We start from the raw sequence: 23,858 nt of genomic DNA, 5'->3' as shown, positions 1-23,858 counted from the left end.
GCTTTGGTGATTTTTACATATAACATATTAAGTGTGTGCTTTTTTAGTAACATATGTATTGTAGAGTATTACACTCTAGCATTTTAAAGCTGCACTGCGTAACTTGGTGATTTTTGTTGTTTATTTATTATGATTTATAGTCATTGATGAAGGGGAAACAATGCAACATTATTTGTATACTGTGTCCTTCACGAGCTCTGTCAAACAAAACCTAACTGAGGGAGCATTTCTGTGTATACAGAGACAGTTGGGGCAAGAAGTGTTTATCCCCTAAAACTGCTGATAAATCAGGTTTTTTTGAGCCGTTACCTCCGTCTGTCTTGACATAAAACGAATCACTTCCTGCGTGCAGCACGGGAATGTCACGGAGCAAAAGGAGATCCAAACACATCCGTACTTAGAAACACAGAGACATGTGCAGCTGACAATGGTTTGAATGTAATGGACACTTGTTCATGTTCAAAAGTCACTCACTACATTTTTAAACGTGCTGTATGAAGGTGTCAGCCAGAGAGACTGAATGTGTGACTGAATAAGAAGAGAGACGCTGTGTTCAGTCAAATGACAGCGCTACAGGATGGTTTACAGGAACTCTTGGCTTGGTACTCTGGTGCTGTGGTTTTGGAAAATGGGACAACAGGAATCGGTCCTTACTGTGCCCTTCTGTTTTTATTTATTTTGGTTTTTTTCTCCCCCGCTTTCTGTTCCCCATTTTTCCTCTACCTCTATCAGTCTATGAAAGACTGTGGCCACCTTTGATTTAGTTTCCTTGTGCTCTTTGTTGGTGGGATGAGTTGCTGTAGTCAGCAGAATTTTTCAAAAAAGCACTTTGTCAGGCTGTCTCCAGTGTTGTAGTCTGCAGCGCAGGCAGAGGAAGAGACCTGCTATCTGACTCACTCAGGAAGGCATTTATATCCTCAACAAGCCGCGATCCTGGCACGGCCTCCTCTGCATAATTTCTCTGTGAACATGGCTAGTGGAAACTCTGATCCCTTGGCAGGAGAACAGACTGATTCCTTTCATACGGCACTGAACTTGACTGTCAGTGCTGTTAGTGTTATGCGTTTCGTTTTTGTTTTGTTTTGTTTAACTTTGCCGAAATACTCCACTTGACATTCTCACACCGACAGAAATGTCTTTCTGCTGTTTTGTGTTCTCTCTTTTCAAGTCAACTCACTTCTGATGTCTTGTGTTTGTCTCTTTAGGGACAAAAAGGTTACCCTGGTCCACCTGGACTCCCTGGAGAGTCTGTAAGTATATTTCTCCATTTCATCAATAGTGTTTTTCATGGCTTTGATACTAAAAGTGGTTCTCCTGTGTGCTTCTGCTTTTCTTCACACGCTTATAAACAACACACTTCAGAAAATTCCATATTTTGCAACTCATGCCAAGATAAAGTCATTGGACAGTAAAGAAAATACACTTCTATTACCTCATGGTTTCTTGGTTACATACACAGTATATTACATCCCTTTACCTGACGCTCACCTCATCAACTGATCTTCATACACGCATACACATTTGCTTTCATGACTCCATATAGGCCCTAAACCTTCATATTCTCACTTCTCACCTCAATCGTCAAACCCCCAGTTATCATCCACTCCCAGGTCAGTTAACTTCACGCTTTGTGTTTCTGGATGGACAGATATGTGGTCAAAGCGTTGTGCTTCAGCTATGCTCTCCAGGATATCAGAGAGCGATGCCAAACGGAGAGAAAATAGAGAGAAAAGAACCAGCAACAAGCCAACTAGGCCAACAGTGACATTCTCTGACTCACTCTCATTACACTGCAGCTTTGTAGAAAGCTTTTCTTTGTCTGACTTTGCTGCCCGGGGACCTGCCGCTTGACGTTCGCTGTTCAGTCTCCTAAAGTCTTTTACAACTGGTTCTATGTTGTTCCTGGGCATGTATTTCATTTCTCTTACACTTTGTCTCCCTCTGTCTTTCCCTCTTACTTCAAACTGGGGGAATCACTTCAATGAACTTCTTTATTTGCTGCTACAAGTGGGAGGAGCCATGACTCGGTCTGTTTATTCAAACCTTGCACGACTATTTCAAGCCTGGAGGATCCAGCCTCACGGCCGGAGCTATTTTCAGTTGGACTGGGTCATACTACTCTTGCTATTAAACAAATGTCTTAGTCATGGAAAGCAGAGTGGAACATTCTCCTCATTGTCACATAGTTTAAAATAAGTCCCCGTTCTCTGAGTGACGTTACCAGTGGATGGAAATCCCGAACTACTCATGATGGAGAAGGAGTACCGTTTCTCTCTCACCACCATGTCCTTCCACTTCGTTCATCCTCGAACGCCCCCCCTTTTCCCACAGAGCTCGTGCTGCTGATCGCAGTCCTGGCCTCCAGTTTGAATCACCGCTGCACCAAAAGACTCTGCACCATAACTGAGTAATAAGCACAACTGTTTGGCAGCGTGGCCTCTCCAGCCACTGAGATCCTAAGCCAGCTGGTGTGCATAAAATGTTGATGATTCTTTGATACTGTAATACACCGTGGGGCCGCGCTCAGAGCCGCCTCCTCTATGCAGCCAGTTAAAGGTCCAGAAGCCACTTAGCCAGATTCGTGCGTGGTTGTAACTGGCTGCATTATGCACTGTGTTTGCCCTAGAGAGGGAACAGCACGCAGTACGCAAGGCTGCACGTCCGGAGTGTGTCAAAGGAAGTTATACATGAACACTTGTGCTCTGCCAGTTATGGATACAACCCGTGTGTGTGTTTGTGTGTGTGTGTGTAGCCCCAAGGGTCAATACACAGCCCACATCTTAAAAGGATGTTAGTCTTTTAGCAATAAGCATGATTCCTGATATAAAGGCAGTCATGTTCAGTAGGAATGGGTGATATGCTGTACAGTTTTGGAATGTAACTAAGGACATTAAAGGCATAGTCCGGATTTTAGACCGAATGCAACTTTAATTCATTGAGCGAGTCTCCAGTTCTGAGCGGAGAAAAGTAGTGCCGCAGTGGAGTGACCTGGGGTCACAGAACTAATGGGTTTTAAACTTCAAACATGCATGCATATGTTATGTTAACACGTTTGAACAATCAAACAGCTGTCCATCAGAATATCAGATCGCGCTATGGATTTGGCACTATCTTCTGGCCCGTATCACTACGCCACGCAAGTCACAAGTCACAGTGGTGTGGCATTTGAGAAGCTAATTTCCTCACTACATAATTATGTTACTAATTACTTTACAAAATGTTGTGGTTAAATTATACAAATTGATGAAATATAGCAATTTGCTATAAAATGAACCTCAACATGACAAACTAGTGCACTAGTACACTAGCAACATCATAACAATTAATTATTCACACAGAAATTTGGCTTTAAAGATATAATACATAACATTTTCACATTCAAATATCTCAAAACAATGAGATACTTTCTTTGTTATAACCTACAGGCCAAGCCCAGTATAAAAAACAGAGTGAAGGAGGAAATATTTGATACTTTAGTTTTTTCATTTGATTTTGTGTGTTTATTATTAATGGACAATGATAATTGCCCTTTGCTGCACCTTCTGCTGCCAAAGCTCTCTCTGTATAACAAAACCATATAAGACAATACGACAACAATTCCCATGATCCCACTCTGCTCCTCGACGTCATCAAATAATGTATTTTGTTTTGATAAAGAGTCTTCCTGTGTGGCAGAAAGTATTAATAATACTTTTTTATTATTTGTACTATTTTGAATTCACTTACATTGCCATATTCTTACATTGTGATACTTACATTCTACTTCCTATTAGAATACAACCAGTTGTATTAGAGGGAAGTCTTTGTCTGTTTGTATGGTTTATTCAGGCTTTCACCACCTTGTTCATCCTTAATATTGGAATAACAAAACGAAACTTCATAAATGTACACAACACAAACGTCTACTACAGGACAAACCACAGTCAAGCTCATTCATCTCCTCGTTATTCATCCCGTCTCTGAAACTGGCTTGTCTGCATGTTTGTGGTCCTGTGATTTTTGACCTCTCTCTCTCTCTCTCTCTCTCTCTCGCTCACCTCACCCACCCTCCCTCCCTTTCTTGCAGGGAGAGCAAGGTCCAGTTGGAAGCCCAGGTGCCAAAGGTTATCCTGGCAGGCAGGTGCAGTAAATCCTCTGCTGTGACTGGTACAGTTCTTGTCAGGGCCACAGTGATGGCAGAAAGCCAAGTGGAATTATGTTATGTTGAACAGCTGACTTGAGGGAAATGTCTGGGTAAATACTGTACGTAGGAATACTGGAATATTTTAAAAGATCAAGCGTTCCAAGAAAACAAATTCAAATGCTTCAGCCACACAAAAATTACCATGAAGCTGAAAAGTACCTGTTATTGTACAGTGTCTTTACATTGTATGATACAGGTAACAATTTTCAATTCATAGAATTAAAAAAAGTTGACTATAGTATCACATAAAAGTTGGAGTTCTTGTCTTGCTGCTAAATATCACTTGCACACATTAACCATTTATGTAGACATACCTTAATGCAGGTATAGATCATTGTTGAGATGCTTTAAATTGTGTCTTTGTTTTTTAGGGTTTACCAGGGCCTGTAGGACCGATGGGGCCTAAAGGCGTTCGGGTAAGTCAACTTAGCTTTTGAAATAACTTGGAAGTTGAAATGACTAACAATGCTGCTTTGACAGGACCGGTGAATATATTTATAGGCCAGGGCGTGCAGCCGGTCAACTTACTGACACTTGCACAGGAGCGTGTAGATGCGGCGACATAGCGGTGCATGTGTGTGTGTATGAGGGCAGGTGTGCACCAACATCCACCTCTGCACACACAAACACATTCATACACACTCACGCCACCAGTGCGAGCCACTGTTAATAGTGTGCTAAATGTGGGAGCCTTTATTTGTAATGTCAACATTGTGTATTACACAAACAAAGAAACACACACACACGGATACGAGCACTGATTATTTTTAAGTTGCGTTCCAATAAAGGCTCTTTATCAGTTCCTCTCCCCTGCCCCCACTTGCTGGAATTTCCTGTTTAAGCTCCGTATGAGGCCCTGCTGTTTTAAGGAGACATTCTAGTCATCGCTCCCTCTCGCCACCTTTCCACATATTCTTCTCTCTCCTTCGCAGTGTACTCCATATTGTGTACATGTTGACCTTCCCGTCCCACACTGCACTGTATCTAGCATGTCAGCTGTTCCTCTCGTGTTCATCTGTTGTGGTGTTTGTGCTTGTGTTTTCCTTTTTGTCTGTGTCTCCCCCCTGTACCGACAGCCCAGTGTGAGGTCCTGGCTATCTTCAGAGATCCCTGGCGTGAGGGTATGTGCCCTTGGACTACATCGTGGAAGCCAGCACCATGCAGTCCATGGGCATATACACTTGCCTCATGGCTTGGTTCTTCATGGAAGCCCCACCATATCCATGCTGGACAGTCGGAATCACAGCCCCAGAGCCAATGGGAATTGTTGTTGTTCCAGCTGTTTTTACAGCACCCGAATACTCACGTCCCGTATTCCTCCTCTCCCCTGTCTCCCATCTTTCTGTTACCTCTCCTCTCCTGCAGGGTTTCATTGGAATCCCGGGGCTTTTTGGTCTTCCTGGGCCTGATGGCGAAAGAGTGAGTTCTCGTCAAATGTACAGTAACCCACTAAACCCAGCTAATGCTCCTTTGAAATGACTAGGGCTCGATATCGACCTTGAATCCTTCTGTGGTACTGACCAAACCTCGGGCTGGATATCGAACATTGTTGTGGTATCGAGTGGGTATTGAACTCTGTATTGCCTAATGTTGAAAATGGGTCATCGTTTGATTTTTTGGTACCTAAGGAGTTAATCTCATCAGCATCAGTGATCTGTCTCTTTTGACTAATACCCAGCCCTACAAATGACAACAGGGCATCTACTGCTATTTCATTCAGCGGTCCTGTTGTTGTTATTTTAAGGGGGAACAGTCCCCAGTTGTGCAAGATGCTGCTGCATGAAGCAGCGTGGGAGTATTGATGACTCATACGATAAAAGCTCCCTCTCAGAGCCTTTGAACTGCCTGAACTCTCCAAGCCCCCCGTCCCCCCCCGTCCCCTCCCTCCTTCTGTGCAGCCTCTAAAACACGGAGTATTTAACCCACTTGTGGCATGCTCCAGGTGGTTGCATCAGCGTTGGGCAGGCTGGCTGTAATCAGGACCCCTCCATAGCCAACCAGCCAAGGACATGGCTCATACCACAGCTTTACACAACAGCCGCGTCTGGCTGTCTTCTCCCAGGAGATGCTGGTGTTTATTTAACAGATATATGTACAAGATGAGGCCCAAATCCCTCATAACTGCATTCACCTGTTCCTCACATCTGTTGTGAAGCAGGGTTTCAGAAATGCTTTCAGCTCAGGCCTTTTAATTGTGTGTTTGGGGATTAAATCAATTATCATGCATTGGTTTTAATCTTACTCTCCCTCTCTCTCTCTCTCTCTCTCTCTCTCTCTCTCTCTCTTTCTCTCCCTCTCCTGTTTTGATTTCCAGGGAATTGCCGGTGAACCAGGGAAGAAGGGCAAGATGGGTAGGCCGGTAAAGTTTTGTCTCAACATACTTTACAGATAATCTTTCAAAAGTGTGATGAATTGTGCTGGAAGTGTTGACCATGGGTATATCACCTTTTACTAATGGGACACATGTCAAGTGTTCTGCTTTATTCTTTTGATTGGAGCTATTAAAGCTGCAGGCTCATGACCCCACTAAAATAAGGCAAGGGATTTACATTAGTGTTACAGTGCAGGTGTATTTCAAAGCATTCGTCTGTTTGGATCATATTGAGAGCAAGGAGTCCAACACCTTCCCATGTGAAAATTTATAAGGTCTGCATTGACGTCATTGCTCAGTATTTCCATGGCTGCTAGAAGGGTTAACTCTAGCCTGAAGGCTGTGGAGTCCCACCAGCCGCATGTCAGGGTCTTGGATGCAGTAAGAAAAAGGCTTTTGTTGGAGTAAAAAGCTGTACTCCCCCCCCCTCCCTGCCTGATTTCATTGAGCCAATCCATTCGGAGGACGTCACTCACTCACTTCTGCTGTGTGTGTCGAATGGTGTAGAAAGTCAGTTTGAGAGAGTGCGTCAGAAAAAGTGTGTCACCCCGAAAGTCACCGCTGTGATCATGCTGCAGCTGTTGTTTATTAGCCTTTCAGTAAATAAGGCATTTATAGACTGAGGCATGTAAACACACACAAGACGGCTAATTCTGTAAATCAGACCAATGTTTAGGAAGGAGCTTTTGATGTAGATTTATATTGTGAGGGGATTTCTGTCACATGTTATGCATTGATACGTTTACATATGCATTCAATTTCTTTGTTTTGTGTTTTGTGCCGTTTCACAGATTAGACCTGTTGTGACCATAGTTTGGTTTGTTTCTGCAATGCACACATCCTGGAGCAGCTCTGTTTATCAAGGCAGACCTTTATAGTTGTCTTGGAAGTATAACTGGACAACACACATATTATCCTCATTATCTTCTGATTTCATACCTCGACCTGGAACATGCACAGACACTTGGAACAGGAAAAAGGTCCTGAACCTGAGCCAGACATTCTCATGGCCGTAACCACAAAACTCTGTCGAGGAAATACACACCATCTACAGTAGAGTGATGAGGGAATTGATATATGTGAAACATCAGGAAACATAAAATGTTTCCCATGTGCAACAGTTCTGCACTTCAACTTAAACCCTTTTCTTTAGTTTTTTTTGCAAGTTTTAGCTTTGTCTGTCTTTTGTTTTTTAGCTTTTCATTGTTCATTAGTCATAGTTGTTACAGAAACATCCCAGTATCTGAGCAGGTCTTCTGCTTGTATGTGATACACTTTGAATTAAATGCAGGCTGACATGATGCTAAAGCGTAGACATACATTGGAGGCTCGTGTAAAGGCGACTCTCCCTAAAAAGCTCAAGTGGTCAAGTGTTTTCCTTGGCAAAGCTAAGTTTCCCACATTTGGCTGTAGTGCGTAAACGCAGCGGTGACAGTTCTATGATTCATCCTTCGGGTCATTTACATGCTCCACTGATTTCTGCTGCACATGTGAACACCAGTGTGTGTTCCCTCACTACAATAAAGTGGCCCACTGTGTTACAGTGACCTTCCAAACCTACTTGAGAAGCCCAGCAGTGAGAGAAAGTACGTTTTTGTTCCACTGAACAGTCACAGGATTGAGTTAGGATCGCTCCATTGACCTGATGGGATATGTCAGTAGATTGAAAAGATATGTAGGCGTTAACATACACAAGGATTTATTATTACTTGAACATTAAATCCACATGACAAAATTATCCTAGATTGGTCGTCTTAAAAATAAACCATTGAAAATAAACTGCAAACTCAAATACAAAGACCTACAGTTAGTCAGCAGTCTTGAATAAATATACATGCTGTTTATGTAACATCTCCACGCTGACTGAAATAACTGACCTTTTCAGTAATAAGCATTTTGAAACAATATGTGGAGGCCAGAGTAGCAGAACCTAGACATTATGAGCACTTCTAGATCGGTCTCGGTTAAAGTCCCTTGACCTGTGTGAATTCTGCAGATGTGGTTTCTCTTTGCACCACCAGCAGCTGCTAGCATCGCTCAGATTTGCGTCCCATTTACTGCTAAACGGACAGAATAATTACTTAAAAAGTGCACTCGGGGCTAAGTGGAACAGTTGCCTGCCCACACCCTACAGCTGATAGATGTAATGCTTATAATGATGCCATTACGCTCTCATTTTGTACATATTTTAGATTACACTATGTTTAATGTCAGCAATGTTGGACATGACTCTGTGAAATCGTTGTAATCGCTCTGCAATTACAGTAGCAGCACTCGATTGTGTGACAGTCGGCAGGGTTTGAGCAAATTTGACGAAACGTTTATAGAAACGCTGGTTTACATTTGCATTAGCAGCAACAAAAGAGCATAACATGAACACACCCTCCATCAGAGTAAATTTTTTTTTTGGTTGACATTTTACAATGGGGTTCTTTAATTCCCACGATTAAGGAAATGTGATTATGCTGCGTTGCAGTAGTGCTTACAGAGCCAGTGCAACAGAGCGATGCTTGTTTTAGCTTCAATTATGCATGATGTGATGTGATTTTGTGTGCAACGAGATGCTCGTATTGATAAACATTCAGAAACATAGCGCCCAAATATGCAGGGCCTTGCACATTTACAGCATCTTTCAGAATGAGGAACCTGCTCGGCACAAAACAGCAGATACAGTAGATGCAGTGAGCCCTAGTCACGTCCTAAGTAGTTAGTTAGTGAAGAACACTAGACTTACATTCGCTTAGGAGATACATAGCTAGTTATTAATCTTGCTCTGTCATTAAAAGTTGATAAAGTCTAATGAATTATATAAAATGTAATGGATACGCTGAATGTACTGGCTGTCTAAGGGTTTTGAGTGTGATTGTTGCTGATGGCGTGCACCTGAACATAAAAGCTTCTCACTGTGTCCTCAGGGGTTTCCGGGGGACTTTGGAGAGAGAGGACCACCTGGACCCGATGGAGAACCAGTATGTCTCACACACACACATGATTTTCACCCTCACACACATAAACGCACACGCACACACACGCCCCTGTTGTTTTTAGTACTGTGACATTTTGGCAGTGTCTGTGGGTAAATCATCTGGCATTCCTGTAGTTTCCCTGCTCTAATTGAATATTTTCTTTTTACTTTGTACACGTTTTATCGCCGTATCTTGTTTCATCCTATCTCGTTCTGTGTTGCACATTTTGTAAGTTTCACTTGGCGCCCATTTGCATTGATGTGAACGGGGGCAGCTGGCTGGTTTGGCTCCCAAATGCAACCTTTCCCATCCGCCTCTGTAAACTGGCCACCAGCATACACCAAATACACCATATTAATAGGAAGTGATACCCAAGAATAATAAATGATGTAATAGGAGGTCATCTTGACTAATTATTCTTACTTAAGCACCAGTAGCTCAACAAAGAGTCTGTTAAATATTTCTGTCCACGTGGAAGAAATCAGAGTGATCATAGCATTAATAAAAACAAACACATACGTATGCTCCTCTTTAACTAACTCACAAATAAACAGGCTCTGAGTTTGTCACTGAGGAAATTGAACTCTAAATGAATCCTTTCTTAGACTTGCTGTGATGCCTAATTTTCGTTACTTATACACTGGATATTTGTGTCTATTTAGAACAATCTGTGCATGCCAGATTATATACTGTACTTATGATACACATTCTTCTGCTCCACATGAGCCACTCTTAATTTTTTTCTTGTGCTTCCTCCTTATCTGCAAAACCTAAGAGCACACCAGGGAAAAGTCTCTGAAAGGGAGACGGCTCATTTTTAATTAATTTTTTTAATTATTATTATTTTTTTAAAAAGGAGGAAATCCTGCTTTAATCTTAAACAAGCAAACATCTTCAGTCATACTCACTGCTCTTTTAGGAAGAGTATATCTCCACTATCTCCATTTAACCATTCATTAACCATTATAATGGTGCCAGAGGAAAAGCCTGGAATCATAAAGATTGTCTTCAAACAAAGAATGTTTATACAAATTTATTATAAATATGTCTCATGCTCAGTCTGGGGATCATCAAAGACGCTATGATGTATCCTCTTGACCCAAAAATATCTGTAATTCATCTTTACCAACATGTAGATCGAAAAAAAAAAAAGGGCAATGGACTTCCATCCCCTCCACCTTCACCTCAGTCTCACACACACACACACACACACACGTGCATACAGCCCCCTCTCATAAGCTGCGGTGAACACTGAGCCACTCTTCTGAGCATGTTTGTTTAAAAAAGAGCCAATAACCCCAGAAACTTGCTCCGTCCACCTCTCCCTTCATCTCACTTTCTCTCCTCCTTTCTGACTAGGGTGACATGGGAGCCCCTGGTCCAAACGGAGTCCTTGGACTGATTGTGAGTAACACTTTGTGCATTTCAGTGTGTCGTATGTGTGTGCTCTCCTACATTGTAAACAGTGTGTGTTCCTAGACATGCATTCCATAAATACTTAACTGTAAAGACTACGGAGTTTAAATGTAAAATCAAATGCCTGGTTGAAATTGAAAAGAGGGCTCTCAGTTAGCTCTCATCATCGTTTACTGTGCACTGCCAGTCATCTAATGGAGAGCTAACCACTCTCTGTAACCACTCTTCTTAAACCACTGTAGTGATTGTCGTGACTCAGAAGATAGAAAGATAGTTATTTTGCCATGACTCTAGTGTGCAGTTTGTCTTTTTTTAACCTCTTATGAGAGGAGAAGTGACAGTAATTTCTTATCGCCAACACAGTCCTTAACGAGGCGTCCTGTTTTCTTTTTGAATCCCTTTCTCATTAACTATTTCTGAGTAGAGACTCCCATCCCCACCCACCTATCACCTTGTCCTCCATGTCTGCCCAGCCCAACAGCCACATAATTGGCTCTGATTATAATGTCTCCCTGGTTTCTCTTGTCGTGTCCCGTCTTCGCCCCGTCGCTGCTCCTGCTCCTCCCAGTCTATTCTAGGCCACCGGCGGTGGTAGTGGCCCTGTAATTGGAGGACTCTGATTACAGCTCTACGCTGAGCTCCGTGTCCTCCGCATCCATCCGACCAGACAGTTTAATGTACAGTGCACACCAGCAGCACCGAGCTGCGCTAGATATAAATACATAAGTAAGCTTCTCACAGGACTGCGGGCCTCAGTCAGGGCAGAGCAGCGATGAAAAGGGGAAAGAGTTAACATGTAGACAACCTAGAATGATAAGTAAATGTTGTCTAAGCCCCCACCTTACACACATACACACACACAGTTCTCTGCTTTAAAGCTACAGGGCGTAACCTATGGTGATTTTTGTTGTTGTTGTATTCTGCCTAAGTCTGTGTATGTTTCTTCCTTCATTTGAAAATGTTCTGTCAAGCTTAACTATTAGCCCTGACTGAGGGTGCTTTTATGTGTACATAGCAGCAGCACGGGGTAGATGAAGACAAAAAGCATTTTTTATCCCATCAAACTGCTGAATGACCAGGTTTTTTAGCAGTAGAATTCTTTTCTGAAACCTAAGTGAGTGCTTCAGACAAACTCCATCCCATAGGCATTTATATGTTAGTGCAGACTGACTGTGTTTGCCCGTTGCGGCAATACATCAGCGTGTACATCCACCATGTAAACCAATGCGACATGGAAACTCTGGTTTTTTAAGTTGACATTTACCTGATTCTGATGCATTGTTTTTGTATTTGATCATTTAAATTCATTTTCTACCCTGTGACAGAAAATGATAGACAATTATAATATTTAATTGTACTGGTAACATTCCATGAAGTTACTAAAATGCATTAGGTTGCTAATTCTCTGACAAAAGTAAGCAGACAAGAATCATCCTCTCCTAAGATGGTAGCAACGAGCCTTAAAAGTCTGGACTGTGGCAGGCATGGATGACAGTTCCCACGAAACTGAATTCAATTTAAGACATTAAAAGGTGCAATATATTGACTGCAAAATACAGATTCATTCATTTTCCTGATCTGGATGAGTTAGCAGCAAATATGTAGTTGGCTGAGAGAGCGAACTATCAGTGGGCCTTCTAGAAGTCCGCAGACGTCTTAAAGGCTTTAGTCACGCTTTCGAAAAATTGCAGAAGAATCTTGTCAACCTCTCGATACAAAATGAACTTGTGAATAATTCATGCGGTTTAAAACAATAAAACCCTGTATCACTTCAGTCAGGCTTCGCAAGCAGGAAAGGCAGAGCTGCAGAAAATAAAAATAAGATAACCAAGAGCAGCCTGTGATGTGGAGAGGACATCGCAATAGCGCCACAATGTTGCCTCTCGGTCTTTCTTTTCTCTCTGCCTGTTTTTCACACTCTGACCAAAAAAAACAACAACAGATGATCCGTTAAAGTATTTGATTGGCCTGAATAACTGATGCTTAATAAAATACAGTTCCCTTTTGCCTTCAGGGCTACAATGCTTCTTTTTTTTTATCTGTCTCCTGCTCTCAGCAGTGGAGCCCAGAGCTGGTTTATTTTCCAGTGAATTATTTGGAACTTTTTTAACTTCAAACTACAAGATCTATTCCTTATCTCCAAAGTTATCATCGATCATATCGTCCATTGTTTTGTGTTGTGTGCAATATAATCATCATCATCATATGAATAATCTGGAAGGAAGACAAGGAGTGTGTGTCAGCACTTGTGCATATACCATGAGTGAATTTTATTTGGTCTGTGTCCTGACTCCAGGGTGATATGGGACCTCTGGGAGAGATGGGCCCTCCAGGACCGAATGGACTGAAGGTAATCTCACAAGTATACATAATGGAAACTGTACCTTCTCTCTTTTATTTAAAATCGTCTTGTTTGGACTGACTGTCTACTCAATTAGTGAATGATATAAAACAATACAATGGTTGATAAGTGAGTTCCTGATTATAAAAGGATAGTGGGACTGAATCAGGTTCTTGGGCTTTTTAACTAACCCATCTGTCGCTGCTTGTTTCAGGGGGTGCCCGGAAATCAAGGAGAACCCGGACTGAAAGGTGATAAGGTGATCTGAATATTCCTGTTATTGGCCTGGTTTTGAGCAGCATGTGATTAAAAATGTTTGTACCTCTTTGCATCCTTCAGCAGCCGTCGTTGTGCTACCTTTAGACTTAGAGCATGTTTGCATGAGGAGCCACTCTCAACCAGACTTACTGTATATAAGATCTGATGATTGTTGTTAGTTTTATACAGCATGATATTTTACAGGTTTCCCTGGTAACCACGAATATTAACAACTCCTCCGTCATTTTCATGAAATCAGCTGTAATTGCAGTTTTCCCAATAGAGGGACTATTACAGGAATATCTGATATGTAAAAGGAATCTAACCCACCGTTGATTTCTATGTAGTTTAAGACTGGACGTAGTTAACTTGAGCTAGACTAGTTTCTGTATTACTAAATAATGATAAATACAAAACTAATAAAGTTGTCATAATCTCAAATAATATGAACAATGTCTCAATACTGGGGATATTAAAATGGGGTCACTGTGCCTTTCTGAGATATCTTTGGAGAGTTCCACCTGAGGGCACCTGAGCTTCTTTTCAAGAGTAACAAAAGTGAGATTTGGAAACAGCTTCTTCAACAGTATTTTCACAAATTAAAAGACCCATGATCCTACAAGTTTAAGCAGATGGCAACACAGTCGATTTCCCATGAGCACATTAGAGGAAGGACCTGATAAGACATGCATCATATCAAATAAGTTACATGAACTACAATAAGGTGTATAAACATAAGTCAACACCTCAATTATGTACCAGTGTAAAGTTAAAACTTGCTAAGTGAGACAGACTGGCACAACATACAAAAGGTGTGAAATTTAGCAACATTCATTCAACATTGCTTTCTGTCAAATGAACATAATTTCACTGATATTTGACACTCTGGACCTTTCATTTAATGACTTAAAACTGTTGTGTTAATGTGCAACTGAGTTGGAAGTTACAATTCTCCCTAATGTTTTTTTCCCTTTTGTCTCCCTTTCTGTCCTTATGTCATCCATCTTCCCCCATGTGTCCACCTCCTCCTCTTCCCATCAGGGTGAAATTGGGATTCCTGGAGCACAAGGGGATATCGGGTACAAAGGAGACAAGGTAGCTCACCAGCGCATACTTACACATCCTTTTCCCTCATCAGTCCCTTCCCCGCATGCTTCCTCCAGCACACGCACACTTAGAGACACACGGCCTTTGTTGTAGAACTGCCTTTGCAAAATGACTTGGCCAGATGTGCACCATCCAGCTTATGGAAATTCTTTTGTTAACAATCATTTGTCTGTGTGTAAGCAAAAATCAAATCCTTGTAGAATCATAGAACTATCTTCCCGAGAGATTACAGAACCCCGGTCCATGTCTAAATGCCTGTTACACTTGAAAATAAATCAGAGTTCTGCTTTTTGCTTTTTCAATATTGTCTTAGTTTTTATATGTTGTGTTTGTGTTGGACAGGGCATCCAAGGAGCTCCAGGGTTACCAGGCATCCGTGGAAAACCAGGACCACAGGTAGGGTCTCTTTAGCTTCAGAGGTTCTGACTACAGCCAGCTTACTTAGATTTGCATTAAGACTGGAAATATGCGAAACAACTAGCCTGTTTCTGTCCAAAGCCACTGAGCATCTAGTCTGGTCAGAAGTGGCAATGTTCAGCTTTTGAAAGCTAAAAAAAACCAGTTTACAATAAAAATGTATTTATGATGCAAAATGAATTTGTAAATAAAAAACCTGACAGAAATTATGACTTTATATTAGATGGAGGGCCACATGAAATTGATTGGGGGGGCTGCAAGTGGCCCGTGGGCCGCGAGTTTGAGACCTCTGCTCTACAGCACATGTATATAAACAACAAGTTGTGGCTTTATATGCTGTTCATGCAGGAGGATTTCTTCGCTGATCACATTGTTTCCTAAAGTTCTGACTGCCAACAGTAGAGACTGAATGAAATCACTGCTCTTAACCAAGAAAAACAATGACAAAGAAACCCACCCAAATGCCATCATCACTGTCATGTGTTGAGTTTACTGACTGTATGCAGATACCTACAGTAATATGAGGCAGGTTTTGCAAGCTTTTGGCTGGCTGTTGCCCCCTGTTTCCAGCCTCTGTGTTACAAAAAGTCAACCAGCAGCTGTCTAGTATATATCCTGACATGTATTGGATAGAATTGCAAATGGTGTAACTCCTCTCATCACACTCTCAACACATGAGTGAGTTACTGTATTTCCCCACATCTTTTTCATATGTTTTCGTTTTTGTTATTTTGTTACAGGGCAAGCAAGGGGAGAGAGGGCCTGATGGTGCATCTGGACCTGCAGGCCTTGAGGTTTGTTGTTTTATATGTATTGGATTTATTTAAAATGTGTGCCTGTTTTACAAAGAGACAATCAAATCAGTTTTTCATTAATCACGACAGGGCTTTCCTGGCGACATGGGACCGCCAGGAGAGAACGGCCTTGAAGGACCAAAGGTGAGTAAAACGATCATCTTCCAACCATTTGCATGTGTTTTAAAATATTTAAACAAGAGTATGCTAACAATAACAATGCAATGTTGATATTTTTAATACATAACCATGTTCATTATCATATAAAGTAATAAATTATCAAATACAGCTGCTGTCATCAACAAATGTGACCTTGTTATGGCGCTAGTTGAAAGGTCAAAGACTCACAAAAGTATTCTTCCTCCTGGAATAATGAATGTCTGTATATATTTTCAAGGTAATTTTTCCATTAGTTGTTCAGATAGTTCAGTGTGGACCACAGTGGTGAACCGAGTCACTCACAAACCGACACTGCTTTCCTCAGATCCGTGCCACCACAACCATGGCTATAAACAAATGTGTTAATACAACAGTTGCCTTCACACACTCGCGTTCATTTTTCATGTTTTTTCCCTTCCAGGGGAAACTAGGGGCCAGAGGTTTACCAGGACCTCGTGGGTTGCCTGGCTTGGAGGTAAGACAGCGTTCACATCAGAACAACCATAAAGTGCCAAAATGCATTAAAGGTTTTATGGCACAATATTTTTTTTCTTTGCTGAGGGCTGCTCTTTGTCCCTAAACATAATTTATCTTAAAGTCAATATCATCTGTTTCCAGGGAGATGAGGGCCCAATAGGACCAGCAGGCCCAACAGGACTGGAAGTGAGTAATTAGACAAACACCTGATGTTTCCTGGCTGATTGATGATTACAAGGAATGCCCTTACACATTATGCTTGGATGCAGCCTATCCATGCTTCTCTGTTTGACACCTGATGCATTATGTGAGTGTTTCCTCCTTTAGAGACAAATGCAGCTATTGTACATTGTACCATCATTTTCGACCAATGACTGAGATGTATCATGATGAGCGTAAATACACTCAAAGCAAATACAAATCTGCATCAGAGGCTGGAGAATAAAGGGTCTAGTGAATGTTGACTGTTTTTTTGCAAGCTTTTATAAGCTTTTTTTTAAGGCAGCCAAGACCCAAAACCACTCTTAACCTTCTGCTTGTGTGCATCAAAGCAGCATAACATAGAAAACAAAGCATAGTATGCATGAAGGAAGTCTGTGCGTGTATTTTTGTACTCTTGTTGGTAAGTTGGCTTATGTATTTCAAATGTATCCAGTGCAAAACAATCAAACCATCCATTGTGTGCATCATTGTGGTTTTGGACATCCTCTGTGTATCTGTGGCAAACTCAAACTTCAGAGAGAGAGCGAGAGAGAGAGGGAGGGAGAGAGGGGGGGGGGGTAGAAACGTCTCTTATTGTATGGAAACACAACTGCAGTATGACATTAAAATCCATGGGTATGACTCACAGCAGACGGAACCAGTTCACTGCCTTGTTGCAAAACAAAGGAACTCTCGCAGCCTCGTCTGATTTAACTCTAATAGAGGAGGACATAGAATGAGTGACATCAGCCTGCTGTTAACAACATGACTGAACCTAAATCGTGTAGTGTGCTTGAGGTCACAGCTACTTGGACGGTATATACAACATCTCCAAGTTTATTGTCCTACAGTAAGAGTTAAACTAAAATGTCTTTAAGACAACAAAGTGGGTCATCCTTGTGGTTTTCTCTTGGTTTGCTTTGAAGACACTCAGTTTCATTGAGGTCGATATACCTCCATCTCTGGATGATTGTCCTCTAAAAACAAATGACTGCATGCAACCCCTGCGTTTAGCCACTAGGTGGTGTTAACAGCCATATCACCATGTTTGTAGATGGTAAGATTTAAGGGCTTGAGGCAGAGATAGATTTGTTGACTTAATTTATTTGTGCTTTCTTCTTTTTGCTCTATCCTAGATGTTAGTACCTGTTTGTCTTTGTGTGTGTGTTTATCTTGCTCCTAGTCATCCTGAACCTTCTCTCACTCCCGACTGTATTCCTGAACTCCCCATCTCCCGTCCTCTCACATGTCTTCTTCCCTGACCCTCCTCTTTTCCATCTGTCTGAGGGGAAGTGGTGTATGACTCCTTCAGGAGCGGTGATTGATCTCTGGCCAGGTGCCACGGAGATCCTTCCACCTACTCCTCCACCTCATACGCCTCCTCAAACAGCTGTCTTTTAACTTTTTTTTCACTGCCCTGCTCGGATGCTGACACCATTGTTGTATTCCACTCAATTTTTACCATCTCCCCCACACTCATGGAGCAGCTTCTCTTTTTTTATTTTCTTTTTTTGTTACCCAGGTTAATGTGGTCATTCGGACATAAATCTAGATCAGGTTATAAGAAGTCACAAATCCTTGTCAGCTCATATTAATTCTCATGTTACGACAAAAAATGCTTTTAGTGTTACTCCTAGTAAAATACTGGGTTATGCTGCTCTTTCTTTTCGAAGCTGCCAACTTTCTGGGTTAAAACATTGGAACTGTTGAGTCATTCGGTCTTTCGGAGGTTGCTGTAGATATTTCTGACCTAGAGTTATAGCTTGTAAAAAAAGCTCTTAGAACCCCATCTTAAGCCTGGGAATTACTATCTGTCCAAGAGGAACATTATTGTCGTACACTTTCACAGCCTGCCAGAACGTACTGTCAGAATTACCTGACATATTTCTGCAGCATGTCACTGCAACAGCTGCAGACTTGCTCTCACTCCAAACTGTTATTTCATAGTATTCACTGAGCATTATGTGATGATGAATGTTAATGATGCGTTAAGTTTATGTCTGTCATTCACTTTGCATCACTCTGTGCTACGACCTGTTTCAGGGAAGAATGGGCAGAAAGGGATTTCCTGGGAAGGTTGGGCCAGAGGGATTGAAGGTGAATAAAAAAAATTACCTACATGCACATTTTCAAACAGTAAATGAGGATAAGAAGTTGTTCTTTGTGAACAGATGACAGAAATGTATTTGTCTCTGAAGGGGGAGTCTGGTGTCGCAGGAAATGTTGGACTCATGGGAGAAAGAGTAAGAAAACCTGACACCTTTTGGAAACCTTTTATCTAAATGTCTACGTGTTCATCCATTCAACGTCAATTCTCTGTATTTCAGGGCTTGGTTGGTTTCATCGGACCTGTAGGAGAGGCGGGACTGGCAGGAGAGAAGGTATAAAGCCTTGCTCCAGTGTTGTGAATTCATTTTCAGATGCTAAAATCAGGTGACTTTAAAGACTGAATGTCGCGTGTGTGTTGTCAGGGCGACCGAGGGGAGATGGGCCTTCCTGGACCACCCGGAGAAAAGGGAATAACGGTAAGATGTAATGAGAAGATAGATAGATAGATAGATAGATACTTTATTCATCTCACAGAGAAATTCACAGTTCAGCAGCTCCAGAATATGTTACACGATAGAAACATAAGAGGCATGCAGGTCTATGTACAGTCTAAATATAAACTGAAACATATGTATAAAAAGGAAAAAAAGAAAAAATATATAAAAAATATAAAGGCGTTGTAGAATGAGATGTACATGTGTGCTTGCATGTATGTGTCATGTATGATGCAGGTTGAAGAGTCTGATGGCATGGGGGAGGAATGATCTCCTCAGTCTTTCTGTGGAGCAGGACATTGACAGCAGTCTGTCACTGAAGCTGCTCCTCTGTCTGTGTATGGTGCTGTGTAGTGGATGGTGTGGATTGTCTATGATGGACAGGAGCCTGTTGAGTGTGCGTCGCTCAGCTATCGATGTCAGACTGTCCAGTTCTGTGCCTACAACAGAGCCTGCCTTCCTTATTAGTTTGTCCAGGCGTGAAGCGTCCTTCTTCTTTAGGCTGCCCCCCCAGCACACCACTGTGTACAGGAGGGCACTCGCTACCACAGACTGGTAGAAGGTCTGTAGCAGCTTCCTGCAGACGTTGAAGGATGCCAGCCTTCTAAGGAAGTACAGGCGACTCTGTCCTTTCCTGCACAGAGCATCTGTGTTGGTGGTCCAGTCCAGCCTGTCATCCAGCTGTACTCCCAGGTATTTGTAGGTGTGCACCACCTCCACACAGTCCCCCTTGATAAGAACTGGTTCTGGGTGCACCCTGGATCTCCGGAAATCCACAACCATCTCCCTGGTCTTGGTGGTGTTTAGGAGCAGATGATTGTTGTCACACCATTTGACGAAGTCCTGGATGAGCTCCCTGTACTCATCCTCGTTTCCGCTCCTGATACAGCCAACAATGGCTGTGTCGTCCGCAAATTTCTGCACATGGCAGAGCTCTGAGTTGTGCTGAAAGTCAGACGTGTACAGGGTAAACAAGACAGGAGAGAGCACAGTCCCCTGCGGCGCCCCCGTGTTGCTGACCACCATGTCAGACCTGCATTCCCCCAGTCTCACATACTGGGGTCGGCCGGTCAGGTAGTCACTTATCCAGGCAACTAGGTGTGAACCCACTCCCATCCCGGACAGCTTGTCCCTCAGAAGCAGAGGCTGGATGGTGTTGAAGGCGCTGGAGAAATCCAAGAATGTAATTCTCACAGCACCGCTGCCTCTGTCCAGGTGAGAGAGAGATCGATGTTGCAGGAAGATGATGGCATCTTCCACTCCCACCTTTTCCCGGTAAGCAAACTGTAGGGGGTCAAGGGCATGGCAGGTCTGTGGCCTGAGGTGATGAAGCACCAGTCGTTCCATGGTCTTCATCACGTGCGACGTCAGGGCCACAGGTCTGAAGTCGTTCATCTCTCCAGGATGGGGTTTCTTTGGGACTGGGATGATGCATGATGTCTTCCACTGCTGGGGAACCTTCCCCAGTCCCAGACTCAGGTTGAAGATGTGCTGAAGGGGGTGACCTAGTTCCCGCGCGCAGGCCTTCAGCAGTCGAGGTGACACTCCATCTGGACCTGCAGCTTTGTTAGGACGCAGCCTCCTCAGCTCTCCATAAACCTGAGCTGCCGTGATCGTGGGTGGTGTGGTGGGGGGTTGGGAGTTGTCCTCATCTGTGTTAGTGGAGGCTTGTGTGAGTTGGGGGGTGAGGTGAGGGGTGAGGGCATCAGCATTCAGATGTGTGAATGGGATGGGGTGATCAAACCTGTTAAAGAACTGGTTTAACTGGTTTGCCCTACCCACATCGCTCTCCATGGGGGGTTTTCTCTTGGAGCTGCAGCCAGTGATTGTCTTCATGCCCTCCCACACCTCCCTCATGTTGTTTTCCTGCATCTTTTGTTCTATCTTCCTCCTGTACTGCTCCTTCGCCTCTCTGAGCTGGACTCTGAGTTCCTTCTGTATCCGCTTGAGCTCCTGGGTGTCACCATCCTTGAAGGCCATCTTTTTCTGGTTCAGAAGACCCTTGATGTTGCTTGTAATCCAGGGCTTGTTGTTAGCAAAGCAGCGTACAGTTCTTACAGGAACAACAACGTCCATACAGAAGTTGATATACTCAGTTGTGCAGTCAACCACCGCCTCGATGTTCTCATTGTGGGATCCATGCAAAGCATCCCAGTCTGTGGTCTCAAAGCAGTCCTGTAGAGCCAGTTCAGCCTCAGGAGACCACTTCCTGAAAGAGCGTGTGACTGTAGGCAGCCTCCTCACTCTTTGGATGTAGTGGGGTTTTAACAGGACCAGATTGTGATCAGCTTTCCCCAGTGCAGGCAGAGGGGTGGCTGTGTATGCATCCTTCACGTTTGCATACATCAGATCTAAAGTCCTATTCCCCCTGGTGTTACAGTCCACGTACTGGTGGAAAGCAGTCAGTGTTTTGTCCAGAGTTACATGATTAAAGTCCCCAGAGATTAACACAAGAGCCTCTGGATGCTGTGTTTGTAGTTTAGCCACAGCGCTGTGGATGACGTCACACGCAGCCTCCGCGTCCGCCCGTGGAGGAATGTAAACAATGACAACAATGGCGTGGCTGAACTCTCTGGGCAGGTAATATGGTCTTAAACTTACCGCCAGGAGTTCAACGTCCCTGCAGCAGGTGGAGATTTTAATCCTCACATGTCCAGAATTGCACCAGCGTTTGTTTACATACAGCGCGAGTCCCCCTCCTTTGCGCTTTCCGCCAGGAGTGACATCACTGAATGACATCACTGAGGGGTTTACGTTTGATAAAGAACACATTTTGAAAATCGTACAACACAGCTTATACAGTTTCTACTCTGTCATGAAGATATTCTCAAAAAAAAAAAAAAATGAGCATCTTAAATTAAACTGTGCATCTTATTCCCATGGGAATATACTGATGTGGTGTGTCAGCGCACATCAGGAAAAGAGGATGACTTGATGAGTACTATGTTTTCTGTGGAGTGCTTTGGCAAGTATGTGGATCATTTTCTATGACTTACTATCTGAACTGCATTTAATGTCCACATGAAGTTATGACAGAAGACTGTATACAAAAATGCACATAGTTTCCAAGTTGCAAAATCCACTCCCTTTTTGAAGCCTTGATTTGTGATTTGACCGGCACCATATCAGTTTTTTACCCGTCACACTCATGTGCTGTACTTTACCATCTATTTTCTTCTGTATGGGAACATAATTTACAAAATTGACATCATGGTCTATTGATGAAGACTTAAAACCAATGATTGATAGCATTAACGCCTCTGGAAAATGTTTACTGATGTGATAAATCAAGTGAGAAGTTCATTTTCCCCCTACAACTCCATACAGTACAAGCAGTATTCTTTTTTTCAACTAAACCAGCAGAGTCGCCCCCTGGTGGCTAACTGCTAGCTCCATCCTAATTCCTTGGTTTCACTTTTGAAGCCGGAAGGGTTCATCTCTTCTAAATATACAGCCCATATCTATGACGGCTCATGCTTAAACACCAGTGCGACTGACATTTTTGCTCAAAGGTATCGAGTAAGAAAGGAAGTGGACGTTCCATTGACAGAAGTACACACATCACTCTTGCAAGTGCAAGTGGCTTCTCTGTGACACAGAGTTTTATCCGACATGACCGCCCTAACGTATTTGACTGACTGCAGTGGACAAGAATTTTGTCGTCACCCTGGCACACACAGAGAGGTTTCCTGCTGGCTGACAGCCTGCTGGATTTCTCTGAGGATTTTACCACACACACGCACGCATGCACATATACACACACTTGTAAGGAAGTTCTCTGTTGGCCCATCCTTTCAACTGCAAAACAGAAACAGACCCTGTGGAAAAGACGGCATCATACAAACTGAATGGAGCTGACAGGCCGACAGCTACGTACTGTATCGCTACTAAGAGAGAGCTCACACTGCAGGCATTTATGATTTACTCCTGTGGAGTCATGAGATTAGAGCTGCCTACTGTTCTATAAGTTTGCACATTACTTGGATTTTATTGCACTCCGCTGATCTAAGTCGTCAGACTGAAAGTACTCTCCATTATATAGTTAGCCTTTCTCAAATGGCCCGGGCCAAAAGAAAAACAAAAACGTAAATGGAAAAAAAAGCGTCCAAAAGCAGTATGTTTTCAGTTATAAAATCATCTCCTCCAGTTCTGTTTCTCTCTCTCTTCCCCACATTGTTATTGCTACATTAAATGTGCTTCCCAGGGCACGGAGCATTTAGGCAGATGTATTTTTGTACTTATGTACGTCTGCTTGGGCAGTGAATGAAAAACAATTTCTTTCATAAAATAAATTTATACTTGTATGTATTGAAGAAAATTCAATTCCAAATTTAGAGACTTTAACGTAAAAGCTTGAGTTCACTGACAGTGTAATAGTTTTGTGTTGTAAATCCCTTACTGTTCCCAAACCTTTACTCATTGCGTATACTCATTGAGTTCATGAATTGCGTGTTTTTGTGTCACTTTTAATTAATTTCCTGTTCCTGTTCTGTGTTTGTGTACATGTTTTAGGGTCACCCAGGGACACCAGGGGAGACTGGACCTGCAGGACCGCTAGGGAGACCAGTAAGGCACCATTCTTTGATCAGAATTTGAACAAGTGCTGTATGATCATGATAATCTTT

At 42.7% G+C, this 23,858-nt stretch overlaps 1 protein-coding gene across 1 annotated transcript in view; it reads left to right on the top strand.

Moving 5' to 3' along the window:
- col27a1a (collagen, type XXVII, alpha 1a) overlaps nucleotides 1–23,858 on the top strand; it is a 70,587-nt gene that overhangs the window by 29,073 nt on the left and 17,656 nt on the right. The window contains exons 8-27 of the mRNA XM_058616814.1: nucleotides 1,206–1,250; nucleotides 4,067–4,120; nucleotides 4,555–4,599; nucleotides 5,549–5,602; nucleotides 6,498–6,542; nucleotides 9,470–9,523; nucleotides 10,880–10,924; nucleotides 13,233–13,286; nucleotides 13,492–13,536; nucleotides 14,577–14,630; nucleotides 14,985–15,038; nucleotides 15,800–15,853; nucleotides 15,944–15,997; nucleotides 16,434–16,487; nucleotides 16,631–16,675; nucleotides 18,734–18,787; nucleotides 18,889–18,933; nucleotides 19,018–19,071; nucleotides 19,162–19,215; nucleotides 23,746–23,799. Of these exons, the coding sequence (XP_058472797.1) occupies nucleotides 1,206–1,250; nucleotides 4,067–4,120; nucleotides 4,555–4,599; nucleotides 5,549–5,602; nucleotides 6,498–6,542; nucleotides 9,470–9,523; nucleotides 10,880–10,924; nucleotides 13,233–13,286; nucleotides 13,492–13,536; nucleotides 14,577–14,630; nucleotides 14,985–15,038; nucleotides 15,800–15,853; nucleotides 15,944–15,997; nucleotides 16,434–16,487; nucleotides 16,631–16,675; nucleotides 18,734–18,787; nucleotides 18,889–18,933; nucleotides 19,018–19,071; nucleotides 19,162–19,215; nucleotides 23,746–23,799 (1,017 nt within the window). The remainder of the gene's footprint in view (nucleotides 1–1,205; nucleotides 1,251–4,066; nucleotides 4,121–4,554; nucleotides 4,600–5,548; nucleotides 5,603–6,497; nucleotides 6,543–9,469; nucleotides 9,524–10,879; nucleotides 10,925–13,232; nucleotides 13,287–13,491; nucleotides 13,537–14,576; nucleotides 14,631–14,984; nucleotides 15,039–15,799; nucleotides 15,854–15,943; nucleotides 15,998–16,433; nucleotides 16,488–16,630; nucleotides 16,676–18,733; nucleotides 18,788–18,888; nucleotides 18,934–19,017; nucleotides 19,072–19,161; nucleotides 19,216–23,745; nucleotides 23,800–23,858) is intronic.

This window comes from Solea solea, chromosome 19 (assembly GCF_958295425.1).
Source record: "Solea solea chromosome 19, fSolSol10.1, whole genome shotgun sequence".
In the NCBI taxonomy this organism is placed as follows: Eukaryota; Metazoa; Chordata; class Actinopteri; order Pleuronectiformes; family Soleidae; genus Solea; species Solea solea.
Note: the sequence above shows the minus strand (reverse complement) of the source record. Positions and strands in the feature narration are given on the sequence as shown.